General features: G+C 32.7%; 2 protein-coding genes across 5 annotated transcripts; both read right to left on the minus strand.

The window, feature by feature from the left end:
- Positions 1-106: 106 nt before the first annotated feature.
- On the minus strand, positions 107-15,185 carry LOC145325320 (uncharacterized). Of its 3 annotated transcripts, none has more exons than XM_080168265.1 (25): positions 15,123-15,185; positions 14,627-14,690; positions 13,367-13,490; positions 13,070-13,164; positions 12,610-12,718; positions 11,974-12,072; positions 11,464-11,572; positions 10,963-11,116; positions 10,367-10,442; positions 9,950-10,033; positions 9,529-9,626; positions 9,048-9,173; positions 8,151-8,213; positions 7,568-7,665; positions 7,156-7,340; positions 6,865-6,946; positions 6,229-6,302; positions 5,944-6,071; positions 5,042-5,099; positions 3,875-3,998; positions 3,518-3,573; positions 3,061-3,151; positions 2,687-2,743; positions 2,145-2,200; positions 107-1,122 (listed from the first exon to the last, which is right to left on the minus strand). In XM_080168265.1, exons 1-25 carry the CDS (start codon positions 15,157-15,159, stop codon positions 1,039-1,041), a joined length of 2,331 nt encoding a protein of 776 aa, XP_080024391.1. In that variant the 5' UTR covers positions 15,160-15,185; the 3' UTR covers positions 107-1,038. The 3 variants fall into 3 exon arrangements, with proteins under 3 accessions (XP_080024391.1, XP_080024390.1, XP_080024392.1); XM_080168264.1 differs by having other exon boundaries at positions 8,151-8,210; positions 9,045-9,173; XM_080168266.1 differs by lacking the exon at positions 14,627-14,690 and having other exon boundaries at positions 8,151-8,210; positions 9,045-9,173; positions 15,123-15,184.
- LOC145325324 (uncharacterized) lies at positions 15,182-24,869 on the minus strand. 2 transcript variants are annotated; one of them, XM_080168279.1, is made up of 9 exons: positions 24,728-24,869; positions 22,331-22,447; positions 18,650-18,711; positions 18,236-18,334; positions 17,898-17,989; positions 17,684-17,792; positions 17,280-17,599; positions 16,324-16,601; positions 15,182-16,174 (listed from the first exon to the last, which is right to left on the minus strand). In XM_080168279.1, the coding sequence occupies exons 1-7, from the start codon at positions 24,855-24,857 to the stop codon at positions 17,288-17,290; spliced, it is 921 nt and encodes a 306-aa protein (XP_080024405.1). In that variant the 5' UTR covers positions 24,858-24,869; the 3' UTR covers positions 15,182-16,174; positions 16,324-16,601; positions 17,280-17,287. The 2 variants fall into 2 exon arrangements, with proteins under 2 accessions (XP_080024405.1, XP_080024404.1); XM_080168278.1 differs by having other exon boundaries at positions 16,324-17,599.
- Between the last annotated feature and the right edge of the window lie 179 nt (positions 24,870-25,048).

The raw sequence follows: 25,048 nt of genomic DNA on the forward strand, positions 1-25,048 counted from the left end.
ATAACCTATTCTAAAAGAACCATCGAATCCTTCATACATAGAACCTTGTTGAGCACTTAAGCCCATCTCTAATTATTTTTCAAATAAATTGAAAATAAGGGGGGGGGGTATCAGTGCTCCACAGGCTCGCTCTTTGTGCGAAGCACTGAACCAACACAAGAATGAACTTTAACCAAAATTTAAGGCAAGATGGTTTTAGGGGCAAAATAGGCGATTTTGCAAAGATGTTTTTATTTTATTTTATATCCAATATTAAAATTTCTTATAGGAATAAGTTAAAACAGAAAAATCATTAATTCTGTATATATAGTTATACAACAGTTTCATCTTAATAGAATTTTTGTCAATACAGAATTTTGGCTATTTTTTAGGTACATAATTTTTTTATTTCTTTCGTAAAAGCATTTGAATCTTACTATCAATCAATGAAGTTAAATAATTTTAAGGTATATTACGACAGTTTTTTCATGTAATTTCTTTTTATCAGTCTATTAAACACATAATTTTTCACTAAAATTTGCATACTTTATTTACATTTTCAGGAAAAATATCAAGTTACATAATTTTAATAATAAACTGTTTTCATAATTTTATCATAATTGTTTTAACTCGCAACAGAAAAGAATGAAAGCATTATTTTTGCATTCACTGTTACTGTCTTTTAAAGGCATTTTTGGAATGGTCAATTCAGGCACTAAAAGTTCCAATTGTTGGCACAATATTATTATTAAACATTTTCGACAAATGAGCAATAAGTTGTTTATAAATTACATATAAGTTACATATTTTTTTTTATCTAGTATTAAATATAAATGTCTTTCACTGTAATATGATTTTAACTTTTGAAATCTAGAAACTTTTACAATTCTAGTAATTTCATGATCCTTCCTTACTCTTAGTAACTTAATGTTCTAAATAAATGATTCAATATGAAGAATAATCTCTTCAAGTAAGTTTAAATTTTGACTTTTAAAAAAGAATAAATAATTTCAATTTCTTCTATTGTGATTCTATTTAATCTAAATTAACTAAAAAATGTTATTCTTGAGATAAAACATCTATAGAAGAATCCAATCCTCTTCTAAACTTTCCTTCTGTTAGTGTTGTATCGCGTGACAAATCCTAAAAAATAAATGCTTTGTAATTATAATAAAAAACAAGGATGACATCCATAAAAGCGAAGCTCTGAAATGGAAGGAAAACGAACATTGTACTTCCATTGTACGAACTTGTAGATTGTCAGAACTGAATTAGCAGAATATTAATGTATCAGTACAAACAATATTGCAAGTAAATTTGTTGCAAATTTGTTACATTTTCTGGACTTGTTTATAGAGATGCTTCGCTTATAACATTGTACCTTGTTGTAATAGGAATCAGTTTTTAAAAGTCAGAAGAATCGGATAATTTTAACATACAAAAATTTTTTGTCAAAAAAGTAAAAAAATCGACATGTTTAAAATAGACATACGGACATTCTGGTATTGATTATAGAGTTGCTACGCTTTCTAAATTGTACCTAACTACTACAGGAATCATCATGCAAAGTTTAGAATCGATAGGACAATTATAAATTAACGAAAAGAGCTAACTTTGACGTACGGACGGACCGACCTTATTACTATACAGAAAAGCTTTTAAAAATTACCACCTGAGTATGTTAAAATCATTTGTTGAAAAGTTAGGACAATAATAATAGTTTGGAAACAACCAATTAAAATGTAATAAAAGTACCCAAAGTCAATGAGCCAACGAATATGTTAACGTAGTTTTAAATCTTTTTGTTCTCGCACAATTAACAGTTCACGCTCTAGATATTTCCATCAAGTTTTATTCAGATTTGCTTATTGATTTTGACTTTTTAAAAGGTTTCGTAATTTATTTTATTTAAGTTTATGACAATGCTATATACTTTATTTTTTCGGGATGTCCGTCCATAATTTTTGAGCTTCGCTACTTATCGATGTTGTCATCCTTGTTTTTATTTAGGGTTTGGTTAAATATATTGGATATAAAGAAGCCCCTTATAGTTAACCCCCCCGCCCCCCAGCAGGTTAAGAAACTATCCCCTCTTTTAAAATAATAAGGGGGGATGAGGTCCCGTACACGCTAAGAACTTCAAGGGAGAGGAAAGTATTCCTTACCTGTAATTCATCACCACTTAGGCTAAGATGAAAAGATGCTCCTTGGTAAGACTGGGCCTAACAATTTAAATTTTACAATTTATCAAATAGGATCTTCTAAATATTGGAGTGGTGAATACAATATATCATATTATTATAATCCCATTGCTCAATTCATTCAGATAATTCACTTACAACTAAATCTCTAAATTACAGAGTCCTTGCTTATTTATAATCCAAGGCATTTTTCCAAATTATAATATTTTTGTAAATCATATAACATAACAGCTATACGTATAATATCTTTCATGATCTATAGTTATGACGCGGTTTAAATCCAGATTACAAACCATCACCTTGATTTGGTTGTTTTTAGGTGCTTTCCCTCAAAGTTCCTTACGAGCAACGAAACCCCCATCCTCCATCAATAGTGAAACAATCGATTGAGGGGTTTAGAACACATAAAAAAACTACCCCACCCTCCTTATTCTTAATTAATTTCTCAGCAATTTAAGGGAATCCGCCAATTTATTGAAATAAAAATACACGTTTGAAATTGTTTTCCTGTGGTATTGAATAGTTGAGACTGTCTTGTCTTAATCTCGCTAGAAAATCTTCAACCTTCACATTAATTCTTGCATTAACATCAGTTATTGGTTGAAAAGTTTGAACACTATTCAAATGGAACCGAACAGTCACAGTTCATTGTTCAATGTAAGTACCAAATATTTTTAAGCCATCAAATAAAATAGGTTTGTTATAAAAATCTGAGTGCAAGTGTAATTTAATGTCCAATAACCCCTCCCTTCCAGGTTAAAATTTACTTTTGTGTTTAAACTATCGTTGGCGGCTACGCCCCAATAGGAATAGACAGACAGACAGCAATCTTGTTACTTTTATATAAGGATAATAACATAACAAAATAATGCCAAAAATTCCTTTGATTCCAGATTAGGTTTCATATTCTTAAGAGCAGTTATGTCTGAACTAGTTGAAGAATTTGGGGTATCACTCGAGGATTTGTTTCCCTGTAACACAAAATTACATAAATAAAGGGACATACTTACAGTTTAAGACTTAGTTAGAGAGATGTTTTGATTATAACATTATGTCTAATCCTACTAGGCATTATTATTCCCAAAATTAAGCGAATAGGAAAAATAATAAAATGTAATCAAAGCAAAAAAATAGTGTTTAAAACGGACATACTGACTTTACTACATATTATAACTATACAGTTGCTATGCTTTCTAAATTGCACCTATCTGTTAGTGAAATACCTAAAATAACCTAAAATTAAAGCATAAAAATACGTGTTATTCATAGTTTGTTGGTGGTCCATGTGAGAAAAGAGGGTAACCGCCTAAAAAATGTATTGATTAAAAATTATTTACCTTGTATTTTTGTTGATTTTGGTGGATAACAGTAGCTGGCGTCGATTTTGTTTGTCCTGTATAAAAAAGTGATTTCATGTGTCATGTTCTAGTTTGTCCTGTATAAAAAAGTGATTTCATGTGTCATGTTCTAAAAATTTCAAAACTTTCCAAGGATCTTAAAAATTGAGACAATTAACGATGAATTTAAAATTACACATGGCCAACAAATAAGAAAACCTTATTTTAAAACTTTAGGTACTAGAGTAATTAACAGTCCAATTTTCCTTCCCTCTCAGAATTTTCATTAATATCATAATATCAATAGTCTTTCCAAAATAATCACCTTTAAAAAATTCCTTGAAATAAAAAATGCACCTGAGATTCCATCTAGATCATCTGGTTCTGCAGTTTCCTCCATGTCCAGTTGTACTGGAGCAAATCTGTTGTCAGGTATCTCTTTAGAGTGGTTAGCATTTTCAACTTCTTCCTCCAATACATTCTAAAATATTCAGGGATATGGGGGTATATTAATGAATAGTTTGTGGTTCTGTAAATCATTATAATAAAAGCCAAAAACTGCATGATATTGAAAAATGTTTGTCTAAAAAATTAATACCTAATCAAAGGGGGGGGGGGGGGGGGAAGTTCTGACACATTTGCGTAAACCTGGTGTATAGGCTTTATCTTTGGACTGAGAGGATAGGTTATTAGGGATAAAATCATTCTTATATGATGAATTTCCCCCAGATTTAAGATTTTTTTGGATAGGCCTCCAGGTTCCGGAGCTTCAGGCCTCCAGGTGGTCTCTGTACAGGTAAAAATGAAAAATTTTTTTTTTTTAAAGAGTTAGATGTCAGCTTATGAAGCAAAATATGTATGTTTTTTCTTCAAATATGTGAATAACAATAAAAAAGAAGCATATTTTGTTTTATAAGTTAACCTCTAGCTCTTCAAAAAAAAATCTTATTTTTAATTTTTACCTGTACAGAGACCACCTGGAAGCCTGGAGCTCCGGAACCTGGAGGCCTATCCAAAAAATCTTAAATCTGGGGGAAATTCATCACATAAGAATGATTTTATCCCTAATAACCTATCTTCTCAGTCTAAAGATAAAGCCTATACACCGGGTTTACGCAAATGTGTCAGAACTTCCCCCCCCCCCCTTAATCAAATCATTTTATGCCTAGACTAGAACAAAAAACCCAAGCACCCCCCCCCCCCCCCAACTTATAAATAAATTGAAAATTAGAGAGGGGAGAGTACTCTTTTAAATGGTTGTTTCTATTTTAGGTCAGATTAGGTCATTATGAGTACAGGTTAGCCCTGAATTGTTGCCCCCCCACCCTCCGTAGTATTTAGGCATTAAAAAACGCCCCTCCCCTCATTTTCAATCAACTTAAAATAAAGTTGAAGAAAAGAACAATTCACTGTTTCTTAAAGGAGAGTAATTAAGATAGATGAATTGAATAATTTCAATTTCCTTTCTTTAACATAAATTAATGCCTATTATTAATAACAGGTATAAGAAAAATAAAAAAAAACCTTTGGTATTTGTGGATCCTCAGTCAATATAGATGTCATTAGAGTTGAACTAGCCGCCCTGAAAATTTAGATATATCATAACTAAAGACGGAAAAAATGGTTCCTAGTCATGATATGTAATTTGCAAGACATTACTTGTTAGAGTAGGGGGAATGCCTTGGCCCACAAAATGTGCAACTATTGATTTTCCGAGTTAGAACTTCCAGACAAACGGCCCTGCGATCAAAGGGTAGAAATTGGGACACGTATCCTTAGCAAGATTTGATTCAGAGAAACACTAAATTAAGACCTAATGGTCTATCCCGTCCACTAAAGATTATCAATATCCAGGTTCAGTGAAAACAAGGATGACAATATACATAAAAGCCAAGCTCTGAAATAGAAGGATAAACGAACATTTACACTTGTATATTGTCAGAACTGAATAAGCAGAATATAATTGCATAAGTCTAAAATTTTTTTAAGTACATTTGTTGCATAACTGCCTAAATACATAATATTGTTTAAGGACATACTTACATTTTTAGAACTTGATTATAGAGATGCTTCGCTTATAACATTGTACCTTTTTGTAATAGGAATCTGTAAACCAACAATCAGATAGATCGGATAATTTTAACATACACAATTTTTTGTCAGATAATTTAAAAATCAGCATGCTCTAAATGGACGTACGGAATTTCTGGTAACGATTAGGTATAGAGTCGTACATAACTGTTATAGGAATCATCATACAAAGATTGAAATCTATAGGACAATTCTAACTTGTTTAGATTAACGAAAAGAGCTAACCGTTACGGACGGACGGGCCAACTCTAATTATAGAATGGCTTCGCTTTTAAAACTAGACATTTTCTATCTATCTATCTTCATATCTCTTTGTCTAATGTGTGACTGACTACCTGGATGTATCAGCTTGAAACAGGTTCCTGGATGTCCTTCTGGACACCATGGTACTGCTAACAGCACCAGTCATAAGATTAATATCATCTGGTAACTGCGGACTTTCCTGGCGTAATCTTGAGGACACCTAAATAATTCAATTGAAATATATATATATTTACTTCATCAAGTAGGAGGGGAGGAGGTGGTATCATTATTCTGGCCCGCTGCGAGTTTGACTTTTTTAGAGAACATGAAAACTCTGGTGTAAGATCCAAGTAATAATATATCCATTCGTTTACTACCTGTCTTGTCGGAGGTGAATTACTGTACATTGATGATTGAGGCATTCTAAAGTGGGGCTGTCGCATGTATCCACCTAGAAAAAATCTTGATTAATTTTTAAATTTTTTTTATTTATCAATGTGAAAAAATATGGCAAATCTTTCAGTGTAACCAACTTTCAACCAACAATCTGGACTTCAAAAATCAATTTTTCAAATAAGTATTGTGTGGCCAAGGTTTTTTCTTCTTAATAACTGTCTATCTTTCTATTTCTTTAAGTGCTAAGTTAAGATTAAGGTTAAATGACAGTTATTTATCGCCTAAAACACTCCATTACACATTTGAATCTTCTCTGCAAAGTACAACCCATACGGACCAACAATTTCTGAGATTTCTTTCAGACAAAAAAGGCCTTACTACTTTATATGAAGACTAGCGGCTGCGCCCCTAGTATCTATTCAAAGGAGTAGATAGGGAAGAGAAAAATAGCCTAAAACCATTCTAATGATCAAATCTAAAATTAAAATATCCTAAAGCCATCCTAAGAATTTAATCTAAACTTAAAATAGCCTTAAACCATCCCCTGACCTATATAACGCTTCTTTATGATGGAGAACTCAATCAGTTTAGTATCTATTGAAATGTTAAGCTTGTACCTGGCTTGCTAAGTGAAGATTGTGTACTAGGATAGGGTTGTGTAGAGGGGGTTCCTGGTCCTGATTTTACAACATTGTTTACTCCTGTATTACCAAGATACTTTAATATATCTTTAGAAGCAGAGCATCTAAACTTTAATATATCTTTGTGTTTTTTTTCCTCTATAAGAGGTTGGAAAAAGTAAAAAAAAGTATTGACTGAAAAATACCAATAAACATTAATAGGAAGAATGATTTGATACGCATGGCGGCAATTGCAGGAAGAGTAGCTAAACATAATTGAGTATCTTTTCCTGTGGAGTACTGTCTTGAAGTTGGAACTGTTGGCAACGAAACATCTCTGACGGGGGGTGGAGGTGCTACTCTTAAAGGAGATTGGGAAGGTGCCGTCCCTCTGGTTGATACAGGGGGTGGTGGATCCTCCCTGGGGGGTGGAGGTGCATGGAACACAGGTCTGGCAGGAAGGTTCAGCTTTTCTGTGGGTTTTTATACAATATTGACATGACAGGATGAAGACATATGCTATGCATGTAGTTTGAATATAATCAAAATGTCGTCGAGAAATCAAGAAATTCAAAGGGCTATTTTTAAATAAATCTTGACATTAAGTAATTTTTTTGAAGAAGATACTTAGCATTGTTTAGTGTTTGATTTTTAAGAAATATCATTTGGTTTGATAATGTTTTAGTAATTGTATAAAAACCTGAATTAGGATCATCAATAGCAGAATCCGAGGATTGTGAAGGTGGACGTGTGTTGCTTGTAGCTGAAGAGAAGCTGTGCTCATTTTTATTGTTATCCCTAGAAAATGGATAGGTATAAGATATACGTGTATATATATTTACAGGGGAAAATTTATCGACAATTTAACTTTTTCCTCCTATTTTTTCCAGCAAGGAAAGGGAAAAAATAGAAAAATATTTTCAGAACTCTTTTTTCTTATTCATATAATCCCCCCTCCCACATTTTTTCACCAAGGAGGGGAGATAAATGGATAAAAATGTTTTCAGTTATCTCAATTTTTACATTCCCCCCCCCCCCCCCCCAACCACTTATTATTGCCCCCTCCCTTTTAGCAGGGTCAATTTGCAGAATATTCACCACTGCCGACAGACTAAGGTACCAAGTAAATTGTGTACTGTGGATAATCTAGGTATTTGTGAAAAAAAACTAAGCTGTCTGTCCTAAATCACATTTTCCCATATCTTTATAGAGTCACAGAAGATAAGTAAAAATTAGAAAAGTTTTGTTACTAAAAATATAAGTTACATTTATAAATATTTTACCTCTGATTATTAATTCTTTTGTCAGGTTTAAGGATTGTATTACCCAATATATCATTCGTTCTAATTAACAATTCATTCATAATATCATTTTAATTATCCAAGGGGGGGGGGGGGGGGCGGGGGGAAGTTCTGACACATTTGCGTAAACGGTGAGTATAGGCCTCCAGGTTCCGGAGCTCCAGGCCTCCAGGTGGTCTCTGTACAGGTAAAATTAAAAAAATTTTTTTTTTTAAAGTTACAGGTCAACTTATAAAACAAAATATGCATCTTTTTTAATATTATTCACATATTTGAAGAAAAAATATGCATATTTTGTTTTATAAGTTGATTTTTAACTTAATTTTTTTTCTTCTTTTCATTTTTACCTGTACAGAGACCACCTGGAGGCCTGGAGCTCCGGAACCTGGAGGCCTATCCAAAAAATCTTAAATCTGGGGGAAATTCATCATATAAGAATGATTTTATCCCTAATAACCTATCCTCTCAGTCCAAAGATAAAGCCTATACTCACCACCGTTTACGCAAATGTGTCAGAACTTCCCCCTCTTTATTTTAAAATACTTACAAACAAAAAATCGTGTAAAATTTTAACTCTCCTTACCTTTGGCATAAAAGGCTCAGGATTAATCGAAGTAGATAAGTTTCCCAGTGATCTTTTAAAGGGATAAGAAACTGGTATATAAATTGATATACATAAAACAAAATTATAACATTTGTAAAGTGATGACAGCCAATCAAAGTTCGATAAAATTACCTTAAGAATGTGAGCCAACGATTGAGATAACGTGGTTATAAAACTTTGGAAACTAGTGTAATTTGCGGCCCAATGTGGCCAATACCCTACTACCTGATTTATTATACCCATGAATTGATAAAAATCAAATGAATGAATTCCTGTTGAGTAGGTTGTTAGGCAAGCTGGAGGCTGGTCTAGGAATATCTAGACCCTCGAGACCGTGTAGCAGCTGAGCATTTATATCTGCTCGCAGGCTGCGTAATCTTGTTATCTCTTGTTCTTGTTCACTGCAAAAATTAATTGGAATAAGTAAAAAGAAAATAATTTTCTTGAACTAAGATTAATTTTTACTTACGTTTTGAACAGGGATCTTAAGGGATAAGGCAATAGACGATAAACTGATGTCCGACCCCATTATGATTAATTTCCCATATTGTTCATTAAAAATTTTGGTTAAATATTATTCGACACAATCAACAATAAAAATTTATCAAAAGTACCAAAAGTTAAGTCAACAAATATTATATCGTATAAACTTTTGGTACTAGTGTAACTTACAGTCCAATGTACCCTTACTCCCTGACTTTCGCATTTTAGCTACTTAATTATGTTCAGATATAATCGTATTTATTATTTATTTACCTCACTTTTGATTGTAACTCAACGACATTTTTATTTTGATTCTCCAATTGTTGGTTAAGTTTCTTATTTTCCCGTTCAAATAGCATCAGCTTTTCATCCTTTAAAAATATAAAATTTAGTGTGGGTAGAAATAACATTTATTTACATTTAGAAGTTGCGTTCCTAGCTCCGTATTCGAAGGGGAAGGGATATACAAAAAATAGCGTGAAATTATCCAAATTTATAAATCCAAAAAATAAAACCACGGAGAACTCAATCGGTTCAGTAATTACCGATAATTAAGCTGCAATCGGATAGACATCCTACTACTTTGTATTCTAGATAACAAAACAACCTCTATTTTAATGAAAAAATAAGGTATTACTTATCACATGAGAAACCAAGTGATAGCTAAAGCTTCTCTAAAAAGAATAATTGTTACCTGCGCTGCTCTGTCAGAAACTAGCTGGACAAGATTCTTATTGTTGCCAGTCAACTTTGTTATCAGCTGTTTCATTTCAACAACCTAAAAATGAAAACTATTGTCGAAGGCATCGTCAAATGCTATCTTTTAGTCTTAAAACACAATAAATTAATCTATTAGACTTAAGAAAAGTGTATGATTTGAAACCTTAAAACTTATATTGAATTTTGATTGATAGTTTCAACCCTTCCATCAATAACTCTTATCTACAAAAGGGCCTAAGGGGTAATGAAGTTTATCATCAGGAATATAGAAATGTATATCAATTTGTAACCCATTGTCTTAACCCTTAAGATTATTACAATTTTCAAAAAAAATGAAATATTTCCAAACTGGATTTTTTTTTAAATTAAAAGCCAGGATAAATTAATTTACCTGTGATTGAAAAGATTCATTCGAATCTTTGGCAATTTTCAGCTGAACTTGGCACTTATCAAATTCTGATTTATACCTAAATTAGTTTTCTTCAGTTTCACAAATTTTCAACAAATCTTACCTACTGTATATATCTAAAAAAAATTTTAAGTGCTTAGCAAGTGCACAGATACCACATCTCTTATTGTTGAAATAAGTTTTTTTTAAAGGGCGGGAAGAGGGGTATTTCTTTTTGTTATGCCTAACCCCTGCGGGACTCTTATCATGAACATTTATTAACAAGACTGTATTTCATCTACAGACATGAAAACACTTCTGTCAACACAACAACAACATTAAAAGTCTTAATAACACACTGGTCTCAGGAAGGTGAAAGGTGTATTTTGAAACAGGCTATCCGAGATTTTTTCAGATAATGATTATTACATTTGTAGGAAGTTAAAAAAGAAAAATCCTGACCGTTCCTTCTTGGGAGAAAATGTGGGAAATTTGGTATACATGTGTAAGAATCATAATCTGAAGATATTTCAGATAGCCCCTTCAAAAAACTACTTTTACCCTCCTGATACAAGTACAGAAAACATTCTTTTTAATACCTCAAAACTTCAGCTTTAAGTTTATTGGTCTCCATAATCAACTTTTCATTATCTGCCTTTGCTTTATCTCTCAATTCTTGTTTTTCAATGTCCTCATCTTTTTTCTCCAGCTGCGCTCCGGCGGTCATCTTCATTGCTCCGCTACTAGCACTACCTAAAATTGTCAGGGATATGGTAATATCACAATGATAATTAATACACCCCTATCAACTTCAAATTATGATAAACAAAATTATGCGATAAATACCTTACTAACATTATAACATATCATTTTCATATGCATCCCCAATGATTATAAACCTTAAAACCATACTATATTACCACATCAGTAGATCAAATCTTATTGGTTGAAAATAAACCCAACCAATCCAAATTCAAAAAAAGTTGTTGAGTCTACGAACTAAATAACTAGGTCTTAAAACCAGTACCAGGGTACCAGTGTAATCAAGTGTCCAATGTCACTCCCCCCCCCCCCCTCCCCCACCTGGAAACCAGTCTTACTTGGTTTAGAAGCTTTAGTTGAACTTTTTTGTTTGCCCGACATAACTTCGGGAGCAGATTTTCGTCGGTTCGAACCATCCTCCATTTCTTGGAAAAACTCGTATACATCCTGTTTTCAAACAATAAGCAATATCAGTTTCAATGAATAAAAAAGGCTATTTTTTCGTGTCTAGACGCCAATTTTAAAAGAAAATAAATTGAAAAACAATTTAAAAATGAAAAATGTCAAAATCATATTTCGAAGTAGAATTCATTATTGTTAGATTCTTTAATACAGTTGGAGGGGAGGGGATTGGGTAAAGGAGGCGAAGGAATGGGATAAATGAGGTGGATGGGATATCGTTATTAAACCACGTGTTTCACTTTATTAGAGAACATATGGTGTAAGATCCAAGTAATAATATATCATTTTCTATTATTGGAAAATGTTTTGTAATGATGGAAAAGGTAAAAACTATGAGCCTTTTAAAACAGGCATTCAAAATTTTCTTATTATATTACAAACTTTACCTTTACACCACTTGATTGGATGATTTCTTTCAATTCTTTTAAAACTTCTGTAATATCCTTCTTGGAGGATTTTTCTTTGCTAGTCACTTCATCTAAGTTCTAAAAAACAAAAATGTTAAAAATAACAATATCAAATATTCTTGTCTTGAATTATCAACAAAAAAAATTATGGATTGCTACATGCATAAATACAAATATACAGAGTAGAACGACGTCTGTCCGTCCGCCTGTCAGTCTAAAGCTTAAGATCTTAGTAACCGCTGAACCGATTGGGATCTACATTTCCGGGAATATAGATCCTGGTCCTGCGGTGGTTTTCAGCTATTTTGTTGGGTGGAGGGACATCATAACATGTGCTGCAACTTTCCTTTTCTTCTTTTTTTAAGGTGACAAAGCCCCTAGAGACTAGTGGCGACGCCACAAGTCCTGTTATATATAGAAGCTATAAGGTATTTTTTTTGTCTGTAGCTTAAGATTTCGATAGCTTCTTTAATTTTAGGCAAGCTTGACATAGGTCCTAGGATGGTTTCAGGTCATTTTTTTTTCAGCTCTTCCCTACCCCTTCGAATCATACCTAGTCCTTAGATGTTATATCCGCTTTTTAATCTAAAAAAACATTTCCAATTAAATATCTACCTTTTTAGAAGATTCTCTATCTCTTTGCTTGGAGGATTTTTTAGTTTGACGTCTTGGCGACTCCTTTTTTGTTATCCTAATTTTCTGACTGCTAGATCTACTTCTTGATCTGAATATTGATCAAAATTTAAATAGGTAATACCACTAGGGATTTACATCAATTTGTCGGTCTTTGCCCTATCTCTTAAGATCCCTCAATTTTATTATTATCTTAATGTTAAAGATTTATAACTGGCCCCTAGATCATTTATTTTTAATTACCTACCCGTAATTATTATGGCAGGTGTCGTATTTAAACTATCACCCTAACATTAGAGCTCTTAAACTATGGGTAGAAAGGTTTATGGACCTAATCAGGTTTTAAGCTATTTCCTGTAATCAAACATAATTTAAACAGCAGAGAATGTAAACAACAAGAACAAAAATATCCAGAGACATTTAAATAAATTTTCATCAATTCCTGGGACTTCTGGGTGGCTGATTTTCATTTGTTGACCTACTTCTATGCTTTGACTGGATTGTGGGCTCTCGAAAATTCTGTTCTGTCCGCTTTTCCTATTTTGTAAAGAAATAAATATTTTTGATTATATATTTTATTTAATGTTTTGTGTTTAAGCTTCCAAAGATTTTTATTAACTGGAAAACAAACGATATTTTCTTCTAAGATCCTTCAGTACACATAGATAGACAAACAAACTCAAAACATTCTGTTACTTTTATATAAGGGTAAAGAGTAGCTTTGATACAAATGTTGTACCTTATCTTTAGGTTTGGTATGAACTGTTATTTGAACAATTGTATTCTTATCCCTGATAACATTCTCCGTGTATGAAGAGTTCGAGCCCGGCATTTTAACCACACTCAATTCTGTATTGTCTTCACTACAAAAATACAAGGATTTTACATTTTTACAACAAGGATGACAACATAAATACAGGGTGTTTTTTTTTATTGAGTTAAAAGTATTGCTTAATTTAACCCACTTGCCATTGACAGAAATTAATAATGAGAAAAAAATATTTGGCGATTTTCAACAAATTCTGCCTTAAAAACCAGTTTTTCCAAAGTACCTATTTTTGGAAGATTTTTGGATCATGACTAATTTAAAGAGTGTGCAAAAATGGGTACATTTTTAAAAATCAAATTGCGCGGCTTGTGTTAATAGTAGAAAAATGTTATGCATACCGTTAGAATTGTCATAAACTCTAGTTTTTGGAAATATATTCATGCTATTTGTAGTATAGAAGCTACATTGGAAAATGTGAGAAATGTTAAAAATTTGAAGTAAGTTGGAACATTTTACCACGTAGCGATCCTAAACTATACGTAGCACAGGAACAGTTCTTAAAAACCTAAAAACTAGAGTTTATGACGATTCTAACGATATGCATAACATTTTTCTACTATATACACAAGCCGCGCAATTTGATTTTTAAAAATGTACCCATTTTTGCACACCCTTTAAATTAGTCATGATCCAAAAATCTTCCAAAAATAGGTACTTTGGGAAAACCGGTTTTTAAGGCAGAATTTGTTGAAAATCGCCAAATATTTTTTTCTCATACAAAATGTCCCACATCAATAAAGAAATTAAGATATAGATTATTAATTTCTATCAATGGCAAGTGGGTTAAATTAAGCAATACTTTTAACTCAATAAAAAAAACACCCTGTACGTACAAGCGAAGTTGGTGCGCGTCCTTTTTATGAATATACAGCGAAGCTCTAAATCAGACGGAGGTAGGACAAACGAAAACTAAAGCGTGTCAGTAGAGAGAGAGCCAAATATTAGTTTACATAAAATAGTGAATTGCTAAAATACAGGATACTTGATTACAGGAGATGCTTTGCCTTCAATAATATATCTTCAAATATTCTAAAAATCAGATGAATAAAAAATTGCTGTCAAAACTAAATCGTATCTTACTTTACCAAAGTTCCAAATCGATAGGACATTTCTTACATACCCTTAAACCATTGCGTTTTTTTCCTATTCAAAGTATTTTATATTGTTTACCTTGATTTATAAACATTAGGAAATTCTTTATCAAACAACTCATTAGCTTTCTGTAATCTAGTATCTGAAAAAAAGAGATATTTTCTTTTTAAAATTAGTTTCTTCGTTTATATTTAATTTTACTAGCTACGCCCCTGCGACACGTAAATATTGTTTCTTTTTAATCTATGTTAAAATCAGCTTTTACCAAAAAAAATTTGTTCATCGCTAGATGGAGTCAGTTATGTTTTTAGATAACTGCAAAAAATAATGCAAATAATTTTTTTATTTTTGGCGATTTCTCTGGGGAGGGTGGTGGTACCCTCACCCAAATTAGTTTAAACAAAATAATCTTCTTGTTGGGTCTCATAAAAAAAAGTTTGACTTAATTAAATATATCTAAAACTAAGAGAGAAGCACCACAAACAAATTTTCTGGTAATCCATGCTTCGAGTCGACGTATATTGCCCTCCTCGATCCATTCTAGAATTATAAGCGCAGCTCCTCTATAGCTCACCTAACTCATGCACACTTTGACGCCAGTTTCTTTTCATTGTTGGTTAACATTTTATAGAATCTGCAAACATTCAGAGTGTAATTTAAAAATAATATTGGCCGGTTTCCCTCAAAGTGCTTAGTCGAGCATAGAACTCCCTTCCCTTATTTTGAAATGAATTTAAAAGAAAAGGGGTGTGTGGAAGTAATTTACATTTTGTTTATTATTGTAGGTCAGGTAATTTTTGGTAGAAACTGGATATGCCCGCAGGATTAAGACACTGGAAGTATAAAAGAAATTTTCAATTTATCTAAAAATGCGGGTGGGGAGATTCAGTGCTTGATAGGCTCTTTAAGGGAAAGCGCCTAAAGGTAATAAAAGTTGTAAAGGTATTATTTAGACGACTAGTTAATTGGTAGGTATTTTTTAAAAGTTTTAAATCTACTATTATAAAACTCTATTGTCGCTATTCAAGAACCTTGTAAAGCCATCCATTTCTCAAACACCCAGGAGTGGTTAAAAGATAATCTAACACCTACCAGACAACGAACCCTTTCATTTCACGTCCTTTGACTAAAGACCAAAAAGAGCAAAATAATAACATACGCCTGTTGCAAGATAATCTTTAGTGTACTCAAATGTGAAGTACTTTTATGATTAAAGATGTTCTTTGGGTCTTGTATAGTGATAGATCTTGTAAAATCCTCTTAATGTAACTTTTTTGGAATTTTAAAAACAACTACCTAGACGTTTAAATATTCTGCTTTTGAAATTAACCACAATTTTAATATAAGAATTTAAGATAGGAAGAATATCAATGAAGACACATCAGAATAGAGAATAGAAAAAATAGTTTTAAAATTGAATAACATTAAGAAAACTTTACAACAAAATCTTAAATCTAGAAAAAACACATACAAAGTCATAGTAGGCATTATGATAACATATATAAAAACTGTAAATGTTCATAAAAACGACTAAGGCACACCAGATTAGGTTTCAAATAAGCGAATATCAAAGATTTAAATATCGTAATACAATATAATTGATTCAGGTATAAATGGATAGATAAACTGAGATAAAGATTAACCATGAAACTGATATATATCACTAAAAAGATGCGAAATTAAATGAAGTTGAAAAATAAATCTGTAAAGTCATTAAAATAGCTAAACAAAAGTGGTTAATTGTATAGAACTCTTTAAATATTAACCCCCTTTACCTATCCATTATCCATGAAATAATTTGAATGTTTGATTAGCAGGTAGATGTTCATAATGGCAAATACGTATTTGTGCTCAGAGTTATAGGGATGGAACAATGGAAATAAATTATCTGCCCCCACCCCACAAAAATTCTACCTTAGTAGGTATCTTGTATTAAATCGAGTACTAAGGGGCTATTGATTAATCTTACCCCCATTGTCCCCTCCCTCTCTGCACAATAATACAAAATATCACATACAAGTCTCAAAAGGTAGCGGAAAATTGTACATTTAGTCTTAGAATAAAATAGAATTATAAAAAGTATAAACATTTAACATATAAAGGCAATAGTGAGCTTTAAATACATGATTAAGCGTTATAGAATATAGATAATATAGCAGGAGAAAATTTTAAAATTTTTATTTAAATAGGATCACATTAAAGTCAAAGTAGATTAAAATTGGACAATAAAATATTTTTACATGAAGCTAACTTTTCTTATTCTTATAGTCGTAAAACATTTATTAAACTGTAAACACTTGAAAAAATGTTTTAAATGAATTTGATATGTTAAAAAGCAGTCACCAGAATTGTTACATCTATCACAAAAAGTCACGCAAGGCAAGCATTGAAATTGCAGCAAATGCACATCAAAAACAGGTAGTAGTAAGCGTGTTAGAATGTATATTTTTGCTACGTATTATAGGCAGTTTTACGCCAAAGAGAAAGTAAATAATATTCCATTTACTACTGTTTTATGGCCCCGAGGGGCCGAAAATCCAGTCAAACAAAACAGGGAGAAATTCAATGTCCTTTCTTTTTGGTTGTAGAAAATTGTCTATAATACGACACGATACATGTTTTCTCAGTATGGCTTAGATCGGGCTTTTATATATGTATATGAGACATACTGAAAAGAAAAATTACATAAGATTGTTAGAAAAAAGTAGGTATGAGAGAAGTTCTTGATTACCTTTAGAATTAGAAATATTTATAAACAGGGAAGAAAATTGGTTTATGGACAGTAAACTTTTGTCCCTCTTGTACCTCAAGCGGATTTACTGTTGTTACTATCGCCATTTGTGGTTGGCTTACAGAAATTTCAATTCCTGCATGTGATTGGCTGATATTGTCTGTTGCAGCTTCCGATTGGCTTATAGAAATATTAGAGTTAAGCTGTGATTGGTTGGGATCTGAATCACATGTTTGACTATTGGCTTCTGTTGATTGGTTGGTTCTATTCTGATAAAGTTGACTTGTTTGTTGCCATGGATTGTAAATGGCAGACATAGCCTTAAAATATTAAGACATATTTATTTTTTAGAAACATTGTATTACAAAAAGTGGACTTTTGAGAAAAAATACCTAAGATTTTACCTGCAAATTCTTATGATTTTTTAGTTTTTGAACCCTTGGTTTTCTTCTAGGTTCAACTTGATATTTGGTATTTTTGCCGGGAAGCTTTTCTGTTCGTGTTAATGTCATTCTATGCAAAATAATGAAAAGTTAATATTTTAAAATTTTAATACTTTTTATATCTAATTCTCCAACCTGCACATTGAATAAAATTATATATTTATAATTTGTGAACCTGTTTTGTTCCAGTTCCTCCTCTGTCATTTGTTTGCCGAACCGGTTTTTCTTTGTCATTCCTTCTGCTTGACACAGTGTCACTTTGTGGACCTTAATAAATATCGGGTATATTGAGGGATAAGGTAATGGATGATAAACTATCCCAATGATAACGCAAAAAATTAATCCTGCTGTAGATTGTAATTTATTGCTGAAATGTTTGGAACCAACCAATCAAAATTTTGTTAAGGTACTCAAAGTTTAAGAGTCAACAAATAAAATAGCGTAAATATAAGCAAGTTCTAACATTTATTTGTATAATTTTTGAATATTTTAATCAAATTTTGTAATCCTTACCTTCTTACAGTGCCCATTAAGATTTGTAGACGTAGAACTTTTATGGACACAAATAGGACAGGAGAATGGCTTGGCATCGGAGTGGGTTGTCAGATGTTTCTGTTTGTAGTAACATTTTTTAACTTGCAGCTGCGCAGCAAGCATCTATATGCCTTTTCTTCAAAGGAGTATAAAGGCGCATGCAAATAGCCTAAAACCATCCTAACGCTTTTTTTATTATATAGCATAGCCTCAAATCATCCCAGGACCTATGTGAAGCTTCCATAATATAGAGAAATCAACCAGTTAAGCAGTTAATGAAAAAGGTTTGATTGAACATAAACATTTAAAAATAATCTTAATTCAGATTGATTTTTTATGTGAAAAGAACATACCTATTTATCCGAGAATAAAAGAATGATAAAAATGTAATTCCTTGTAGTTACAAAGTTGGTTGGTTTTGTATTCACAATTGGGACACTGGAATTTATAAACTCCTGAAACAATACAAATTCTCAAATAAAAGCAACAAAATGTTTGTGTGTGTGTCTGTCATTCTGTAGCTTAAGAACTCACAATTCTCTGGAAGAACATTGTTCTCCTTTACAGTGAAGCCTCTTATGGGTTCAGAGAAAGTATAAATCTATTTAATGGGAGTTAACCTCAACCCTTCCAAAATAATTCGCTCAAAAAATAAAATTGAAAGTGAATGGTTGACTAATCATTAGTGTGGCCCAAATGAAGGTCTAAATCGCTTTTCAATGTGCGCAATGTAAAAATAGGTTATGTATTGTTTGTAGATTTTAGCCCTATAATTGATTTTAATAAAAAATCTATCGCTATCTCGTCAAATGCATTTTTATTTTCATTCTTTCTTCCCCAATTAATATAGCCTTACACCAGATATAAAGCAAAACATCAAATTTTCTGTCTGTTTGTTTACAAACATTGATATAAAATATTAAAATCACCAGAAATAAACATATGAAGAAAGAAAGTATAAAAATTTATTTATGTACAATTACAATAATTTGGGAAAGCTAATTCATACTGCAAAATCATGTGAGAAAAATAATTAATGATATGCCTTACTCTTTATTCCTGGTTTAATAAAAAACAATCAAATTATTTTTTGCAATATTAATTTTTTTTATTAGTATGCTTTTTTTAAAGTTAAATATGAGAATACGTATATTACATGTTTTTTTACCTTCATTTAATTTTTTATTTAAATAAATTGTCTCTTTATTGGCGACAATGTCTGTTGAGCCATGAAATTTATTAAAAACACTTTTTCCTATTTTATGTCTTTAAAATGTATATTTTTTAGAGTTTTTCATAATTTCTCTTCTCATAAGACTAATAGCTACTGTTTTAGTTCAATTTCTTACACAAATTATCAATTTAAATAAAACAATGTTTTTAGACGTTTATTGTTTTATTGTTGTAGTACCCTGTAGAGTCCAGGTAGGACCATTGTCAGAGGTTTACAGAATCATCTGTTCAAATAAATATCTAGTCTTTTCTTAAAAATGTTCAAATTCACTGCAGTTTTCACATTATTTGGAAGTGAATTCCATGACTTTGCTGCTCTGGTACTAAAAAAGTTTTTGGTAATTTCTGTACGTTTGAAATCAATCTGTAATGAATTTTCACTATTAGTGTTTCTTGTAGCTGGCCTTCCCTGCTCAACTCTTGTAAACCAAGTGTCAGCATTAACTGAATCTAATCCATTTAGTATTTTAAAGGTTTGGATCAGGTCTGCTCTTGTCCTTCTAGTTTCTAGTAACATCAGATTTATTTCTTTCAACTTAGCTTCGTAGGTTTCTCCTTTTAGGCCAGATATCATAGAAACAGCCTTCCTTTGCACTTTTTCAAGAACTTCAATATCTCCACTTTGCCAAGGATTCCAAGCTGGCGAAGCAAATTCAAGGTGTACTCTAACATATCTTTTGTACAGGTTTAGAAAGGTAAATCTGTCTCTATAGTGGAACGCACGAGTAAGCTGATTAAGCATAGCTAAAGCAATTCTGGAGGACTCTTTACATTGCAGGCTAGGTTTGAGGTTTTTATTAATTCTGACACCAACATCTTTCTCAAATTCAACTTTTTTCAATGCTTTTCCATCCATAAAGTAATCAAAGTTATGGTTTCTTGCTCCAACATGCATGACTTTGCATTTATCAACATTAAATTGCATACTCCAGTCCTGTGACCATTTAAAAACAGAATCTAATTGTTGCTGAAGAACTATTTTATCTGCTGTATTAGAAACAGGATGTCCAAGTTTTGTATCATCGGCAAATTTGCTCAGGACCTGAACTAGTGGCGCAGCAACATCCAGATCATTTATATAAATGAGGAACAATAATGGGCCCAAAACTGAACCCTGTGGGACTCCAGAGATGACATCTATCCAGGTAGATTCCTGACCATTCAATACAACACGCTGTTTTCTGCCTCTTAACCAGCTTTTTATCCAGGCCAACAGGTTGCCCTTGATGTTCATAGCTTCTAACTTTAATATAAGCTTATTGATAGAAACTTTGTCGAAAGCTTTAGAGAAATCTAGATAGACAATATCCATAGGAATATTTGCTTCAATGTTTTTCATTACAACCTCAAGAAATGCTAATAAATTTGTGGTACAAGATTTACCTTTAGAGAAGCCATGCTGTGATGATTTAATGAGGTTGTTGCTGTCTAAATGTTCAACAAGTTTGTCTTTAATCAGCGATTCTAGCATTTTACATGGTATACTAGTTAACATAATTGGTCTGTGGTTTTCTGGTTTACCTTTACTACCTTTTTTAAATAAAGGTGTAACATTGCCACGATTCCAGTCAGTTGGCACTTCTCCAGAGGCAAGAGATTTGTTGAACAATTTAGCTAATGTTCCAGCTAATTCAGTTTTAAAAGATTTCAGTATATGACTTGTAATACCATCAGGCCCGCATGAATTAGTCTTTTTTGAAGCATCAATCTTCTCAATCACATCTTTTTTAGTCACTGTAATGTTTTCTAAAGATGGACCATCAACATTTGTTAATGTTTCAGGTATATTATCATTATCACTTACAAACACTGTGGCAAAATAGTCATTAAAAATCTGCGCCATTTCTTTACTGTCTGTAACAATTCTTCCATTCTTAACAAGTGGGCCAACTTTATTTCTAACTTTTGTTTTAGAACGTAGATAAGCATTAAAAGGTTTAGGGTTTGTGTCCTTAGCAAGTTTTTTTTCAAATTTTCTCTTGCTATTTCTCACTGCACGTTTACATTGTTTTTCCACTTTTTTATAGATTCTAAGATTTTCATCAGTTCTATTTTTACAGAGAATGGCAAATCTCCTTCTTTTTTGACGACAAAGTTTCACTATAGTCCTATTCATCCAGATAGGTTTATTATTTTCACAGCGTTTTTTAGTAGGAACAAAATTTGTTATTGCAAGGTTTAAAGTATTTTTAATCACATTCCAACTTTCTTCAACATTCATGCCATTAATAGTGTTTTCAAGATCACAGCTTATCACATACTCTTTAAATGCATTATAGTTCATATTACTCCAGTCATAAATAAAATCATTACTGTTGTCAAAGTTTACATCACACAGTATATCAATACTTAATATACAGTGATCACTATTAGATAAGTTTCCAACATTTTCAATATTAACAACACGGTCAGGACAATTTGTTAATACCAAATCTAGCATATTACCTCTAATATGGGTAGGAAAGTCCACCATCTGGTCCAAGGATTTATCAGCAAGAATATCAAGAAAACGTTTTTCGGAATTATTCGGCAGGAATGGCGGTTCCTACTTTTTATAATTGCTTCATATGTAAACTCTTGTTACATTATTTTAGGTTGGCAGTTCTTTAATTATTTCTTGTTAAAATCATGAAAATATGCAGTTTTTGATAAAAAGCTTAAGATTGAAATTTCGAGATCAATTTTCATTATAGAGAGGTCTAGTTTTCACTAAAAGGTCTACATTTGAGCCGGTAACAACTTCAAGGTATGCGCAAATTGATATGGTAAAGATTTAAAAATTCATGTTTTTTTGGGCCAGTCTACTAATCATAGAATAGCAACACTACAGAACACACTCACCTTGATGTTGTGCTAGACAGTCAATCATTTTATCATATCTCTTATGCCCCTTACCACACTGTTCGCACTTGAATGAAAATTCTCCGGTGTGGATGCGCTTGTGATAATCATAGCTTCCTGGTTTCAGCAGTTAGTGTAATTTATAGTTCTAATTTCAAGATATCGTTATTCTCCCTACCCGCCCCCCCCCCCCCCCTAGATATACCACACTTTTCTGGGATCTTGCTGTGTCAAGTATCAACTGTTAGAAATATCAAAGGATGACTCCATGCAAAATTTGAGCCGGATCCGGCCAAAACCGGCCGTGAATTTTATAAAAAACCGGTTTTTTCCGTTTTTTAGGGGGTATCTGTAAATCGATTCAGCTGGAGCAAAACCGGTTGGAGGTACAAAAAAATTTACTTCACATGAAATTTAGCCAATGCAATTGCCTACAAAAATGTACTTCATCATCAACTTGATTGGACAACTCTTTCCCCTCCTAAATGTCCATTAAAACCTCGGAAACGGCAAAAATCGCCAAAAATCACGCCTTCGGCGGCGAATAACGGCTAAACGGTCAGCCGGAGGCGAATGAAACATAAATTAAGAAATGTGCGCCTCAAAAAGTTGTTCAACTACAAAGAGATGCTTGAAGTCTCTAAAACGACTCCTTCCCCTCCTTTAAGGGGAAAAACTAAAAAAACGTGATTTTCAAAAGTATGCCCACTTCGTGGGTGTGGGGGGCACTGAACCCGTCACCCCAGGGTCACCAAATATAAAGTCTAGGCGGCCCACAATGCTGAATTTTCACCAAGTGAAAGTCTTGTGTCATTATCTCTTATGAGAAAAAAGTTATTAATTAATTAAAATTTCAAATTGTGATTTTTTGATGGATTTCTTTGATGAAATGACAGGCTGGTCAATTTTTAGGCCATTTTTTGCGGTTTTTGGGCCGTCACGCCCAAACGGTTTGAGATAATCTCACGGGACCTTTTGCCCAACCTAAGTCTGGTTATTTGTGAGGTCTAGGAAAAAAATCAGACTTATAATTATAATCTTTACACAGAAAAATGGCACGAGGTGAGGGTTTGAGGGGGCAAAATGAGCCGACCAGTGATTTTTGACGACGCGCAGCGACGTCGTGCTTCATCCAATCCAGGATTTTTTTTTCTTAGACCTCACAAATAACCAGACTTAGGTCGGGCAAAAGATCCCGTGAGATTATCTCAAACCGTTTGGGCGTGACGGCCCAAAAACCGCAAAAAATGGCCTAAAAATTGACCAGCCTGTCATTTCATCAAAGAAATCCATCAAAAAATCACAATTTGAAATTTTAATTAATTAATAACTTTTTTCTCATAAGAGATAATGACACAAGACTTTCACTTGGTGAAAATTCAGCATTGTGGGCCGCCTAGACTTTATATTTGGTGACCCTGGGGTGACGGGTTCAGTGCCCCCCACACCCACAAAGTGGGCATACTTTTGAAAATCACGTTTTTTCAGTTTTTCCCCTTAAAGAAGGGGAAGGAGTCGTTTTAGAGACTTCAAGCATCTCTTTGAAGTTGAACAACTTTTTGAGGCGCACATTTCTTTATTTATGTTTCATTCGCCTCCGGCTGACCGTTTAGCCGTTATTCGCCGCCGAAGGCGTGATTTTTGGCGATTTTTGCCGTTTCCGAGGTTTTAATGGACATTTAGGAGGGGAAAGAGTTGTCCAATCAAGTTGATGATGAAGTACATTTTTGTAGGCAATTGCATTGGCTAAATTTCATGTGAAGTAAATTTTTTTGTACCTCCAACCGGTTTTGCTCCAGCTGAATCGATTTACAGATACCCCCTAAAAAACGGAAAAAAACGGTTTATTTATAAAATTCACGGCCGGTTTTGGCCGGATCCGGCTCAAATTTTGCATGGAGTCATCCTTTGATATTCCCAACAGTTGATACTTGACACAGCAAGATCCCAGAAAAGTGTGGTATATCTACCCCCCCCCCCCCTCAAATATTTGATCAATTAATTAAAAATTAGTGGGAGGGGTGTAGATTTTTCTTCCGTCTGACTAACCCCTAAATACCCCCTATGAAACTACTATTTTCAATTTATTTCAAAATGAGGGGAGGGTTAATAGTGCTTAAAGGGGGTACTTTGTGTGATAGGGCCAAGAATTGATTTCCAAGTGACAATAGTTTGAGTGGTTAAATGCTTAAAACATAGTTAGGATGAAAAAGTAAGTTTTATTTGTGAATTAGGGTCTGATATCTGATGTTTGAAAATCCAACTTATAATATAAAAGGTACTCATGTCAAAAAAGTTTTTAAATGTCCTGTGATGGTTGTAACTTAAACTAATACATAAGAGGCAATACAGAACAGCAATATGACACATTTTTTAGATAAATTACACTTTATGAACCTTTGGATTTCAGCACTTTCCCACATTCTTCACAAGAAAATTCTCCTTTCTTTTTTTCATGGACTATCTTTTTGTGTTGCTTCAGAATGTGTTTGTTCTTAACCATCCGTCCACATAGATCACAGGACATTTTACTCTCCTGTTTGAATAGAAAATTATAGTGTAAAACCTTTCTGTAAATGGCTGTAAGATGAGAATGTAAATTAACCAAAGAGTAGAATAACTAAACAAACTCTGTTTAAATAAAAAAATTCTTCTTAAAACAATAATATTAACTGTCAAAAGTTGCGCAACAAAGAACGACTGCCAATTTAATATTTC

This window comes from Acartia tonsa, chromosome 8, assembly GCF_053477335.1.
Source record: "Acartia tonsa isolate MP-2025a chromosome 8, ASM5347733v1, whole genome shotgun sequence".
NCBI lineage: Eukaryota > Metazoa > Arthropoda > Copepoda > Calanoida > Acartiidae > Acartia > Acartia tonsa.